The 3,223-nt window shown below is 46.3% G+C and overlaps 3 protein-coding genes across 3 annotated transcripts in view; 1 reads left to right on the top strand and 2 right to left on the bottom strand.

Moving 5' to 3' along the window:
* Positions 1–691, bottom strand: part of MAD1L1 (MAD1 mitotic arrest deficient like 1) — a 393,552-nt gene extending 392,861 nt beyond the window's left edge. The window contains exon 1 of the mRNA XM_009286395.1: positions 647–691. The gene's annotated coding sequence lies outside the window, so the exon portion shown is untranslated. The remainder of the gene's footprint in view (positions 1–646) is intronic.
* Positions 692–1,027: 336 nt separating this feature from the next.
* Positions 1,028–3,196, bottom strand: MRM2 (mitochondrial rRNA methyltransferase 2). Its single transcript, XM_009286556.1, has 3 exons — positions 3,180–3,196; positions 2,473–2,744; positions 1,028–1,770 (listed from the first exon to the last, which is right to left on the bottom strand). The coding sequence occupies exons 1-3, from the start codon at positions 3,194–3,196 to the stop codon at positions 1,346–1,348; spliced, it is 714 nt and encodes a 237-aa protein (XP_009284831.1). The 3' UTR covers positions 1,028–1,345.
* NUDT1 (nudix hydrolase 1) overlaps positions 2,680–3,223 on the top strand; it is a 5,444-nt gene continuing 4,900 nt past the window's right edge. Inside the window, exon 1 of the mRNA XM_009286396.2 lies at positions 2,680–2,760. The gene's annotated coding sequence lies outside the window, so the exon portion shown is untranslated. The remainder of the gene's footprint in view (positions 2,761–3,223) is intronic.

Here is a 3,223-nt window from a genome sequence, read left to right on the forward strand (position 1 = left end):
CGCCGCCCCTTCGCAACCCACCCCCCCAAAACCGCCCTGTCCCCCGCTCCGCCCCGGGGACCGCGCTGCAACGCTCCTGCTCGGGCAGAGCCGTCCTGCCCCACCGCAACTGCAGCCGGAGCAGCAACGGGGAAAGCACAGGCGTAGCCAGCGCCCTGCCCGCTCCAGTTCCTGTCGCGAATCGCTGGTAATAAAGTTTCTGGAAGAGCGGACTGACACCATTTTTTTCCTTCCCAAACATATACAAAGCAACATCCAGCTCCCCAGTTTAGGCTCTTGGGATAACGCTTTCATGCACACCATCCAGTATGGAAATCCAGATCGGGAGGTTTCAAAGCAGTTAAAACTTGGTAGATATGTAAGCAATTCCAGCTGGGATGTTTATAATGAGAAAGATCTGGAAGCCTTAAAAACAGACAGTGCTACCAGCCCCTCATAACTCATGCCACAGTCGGCCTGATAAAAGTGCTATTTAATGTAAAAGTTGTCACTTCCAGATAAGGCAGTGGCTAAATTTATTTTTGCAAACAGAATTCTAGCAATTCAATCAGTAATTCTCCCTGTCTGGGATCCAAGTCTTGTAATTTCACCTAAGAAATATCATTGGTCAAATATAAACCATTACTGAAAACATAGGGGAAATTACCTCCTCAGTAGCGATGACCCCGCCCTGCTGTCATTTACTGGATTTATGAGTACAATTAAGTAGCGATTTCTAAATATAACCCATGTCTTCAGAAAACGCAGCAGAGCCATCAGGCTAAATATTCCGGAGTCAGTCGTACATCCTGGGCAGCTGCGTTACAGATTGTACGTGACAGTGCAGATTCCGACATGCACGAAAACATTATCTATTTTTACACATGCTAATAAATTGCACCAGCTTTTAAGAAAGATGAAGAGGCAATAAATTAATTGGCTGAGACTTCCCTTGCTGTTCGCTCTCATTCTGACAACCGCCTTTATGGTTAGTCTCATATATGACAACATTAATAGTGCAATAATTTTCAAGCACACATTAAAAACTCATATAATCACTGTTTTATTTTCGTTTCCATTACTCCAGCCCCAGAGGTTGCCTTTCAGATTACTCCTCTCCGTTCCCAACCGTTTTCTCCACAGGTGAGAAGCTAGATTGGATGTCTCTGCTTGTATAATTAGTGGATAAACTCAGCAGGACAGCACCCTGGTATACTTTTGTGTTTAAAAAGTATGATGTACTTCATAAGAATTGTGGCAGATTTACCCAGGGTCTTAATGGTGGGATTTTTCTCTAAACACACGCCAAATTCAGATTTCCTATTAATGTCTGATCACCTGTTTGAAAATCTGCAGTTCTCAGCTTTCACTTCCCTTTGTACAGTCTTGCCAAATAATAAGATTCAGCAGAGTCTTTCCGGCTGGCCTGAGGCTTTATAGTTCTCACGTCTTGGAACTGCTCCTTCAGTCTGTTTTGCAGAAGACGGGACTCATGTCCATCCCAGAATTTACAGAGCATCGTTCCTTTTGGCTTTAAAATACTTTGTGACAGATTCAGAAGGCCTAAACACAGATTGATCAGCTTCTCATGATCCAGTTCTTTAATGCCTGTCGCATTAGGTGCCACGTCGCTCAAGATAACATCCACCTTCTCTGCAGGAAGCAGACTCTGAATCGTCCTCAGCGTGCTTGGGTCTGCAATGTCAGCCTCCGACAGGAAGACTGCTCCTTCCAGAGGAGAAATCCGCAGGAGGTCAACACCAAGGACGAAGCCAGTGGGGACAGCAGGATCTAGATTATAAGAATGAATGACATACTGAACACTCATAATGGCTGCAAACAACTTGCATGTACACGAGCTCCATGCTAGTCAATAAACAGAAACATATCACCTGCCATGTCTGGTCTTGTCCTTAGACAGTTTGCTGCGTGCATCTCGATGGATGGTTTGCTATAAGCTAATCCATTCAAGACATGAAAACTCAGTTACTTTGGATAAGGAAGGGGTATTTTTCTTGGTTTTCTCCTGTTCTTTCAAGGCTGACAGTCCAGAAATCCTGGACAATAGTACAGATGATAACACCTTATCTTGTAAATATTAATGGCTTAAAACACCTAAACCGTACATAGTGGTTACTACCATTTTTCAAGAAAGGAAATAAAAATACAGAAAAGCCAAGTTACCTGCTGGAGGCTACATGGATTTCAGAACTGGATGAAGGGATCCTCCCCACAACACAGTTAATCAGAACACTTCGTTATGCCTACATAGCACCTCGTGGTAAGTTTTTATTTCACAAACATGATTTCTCTGGACCGTATGAAGATTTTCACTGCCACATAGGCATACACCTTCACGCTTCTATCAGTGACTCTGGCATCTGCCAGTACCCGTGTCCCTTCCCCACACTGCCACCATTGCAGCTGAGTTTTCTCACACACTTCAAGATATACTCATCATCCCCATCTTGCCTGCCAAAAGCACACACTTACCGGTACCTAAGGCGTTGACCCTCTCCACAGCAACCTGGCTCCAGGCACCAGGCGCCGCTCCGCAGTCAAGAACAGAAAGTCCTGGACGAAGAATATGAAGCTTGTCATCAATTTCTAGTAATTTGAAGGCACTTCGGCAACGGTAATGCTGTCGCTTCGTTGCCTTGACAAAGGGATCCTTCAAGTGCCGCTCCAACCACCAGTGCTCAGTTCCAGTTTTCTTCAGAAACCTCACTGTGGTGTGGAAACATTTGCTCGCCAGACGCCAACAGCTGCCCAGGAAGAAAGGTGAGTTAATCGGTTAGTGCATAACCACTATGTATTTCAAAAGCCTCTATAGTAAATAATCCTAACCTCAACTACAGCTCTGCCCATTTATCACCAGGTTCACAAAAAGCCTCCAAATTGGAAATTCTTGGCACCTTTAGTTATCTGGTCCCATCTCAACAAAAAGGGACCTATTTTAGATGGAGGCCTCACAAGTTACCCCCTGAGCGAAGGCAGGAAAGAAGACCCGACTCCTAGATGGCTCTTCACTTCTGCTCTGGTGCTTGTGTTTAAGGCGGGTGGGCATGTGAGGTGACAGAGCAGCCCCAGCGAGGACCAGGGCTGCCTCAGAGGGGCTGGCAGCCCCCTAAGAGGAGGCCGGGGCTACGTCAGCCCCTCAGAGGAAGGAGGGATGCCCCAGCTCCTGGAGGCTCCTTCACCTCTGCGGGCGGAGCATGCTAACAGCCACGGGCACCGCTACCAC

Source organism: Aptenodytes forsteri, unplaced genomic scaffold (assembly GCF_000699145.1).
Source record: "Aptenodytes forsteri isolate BGI_AS27 unplaced genomic scaffold, ASM69914v1 Scaffold55, whole genome shotgun sequence".
Taxonomy (NCBI): domain Eukaryota; kingdom Metazoa; phylum Chordata; class Aves; order Sphenisciformes; family Spheniscidae; genus Aptenodytes; species Aptenodytes forsteri.

Excerpts from the sequence above, each read along its gene's own strand:
- MRM2 (XM_009286556.1), bottom strand. Across the intron at positions 1,771-2,472 it reads GGTCAACGCCTTAGGTACCG|ATCCTGCTGTCCCCACTGGC; the intron begins GTAAGTGTGTGC and ends CTTATAATCTAG.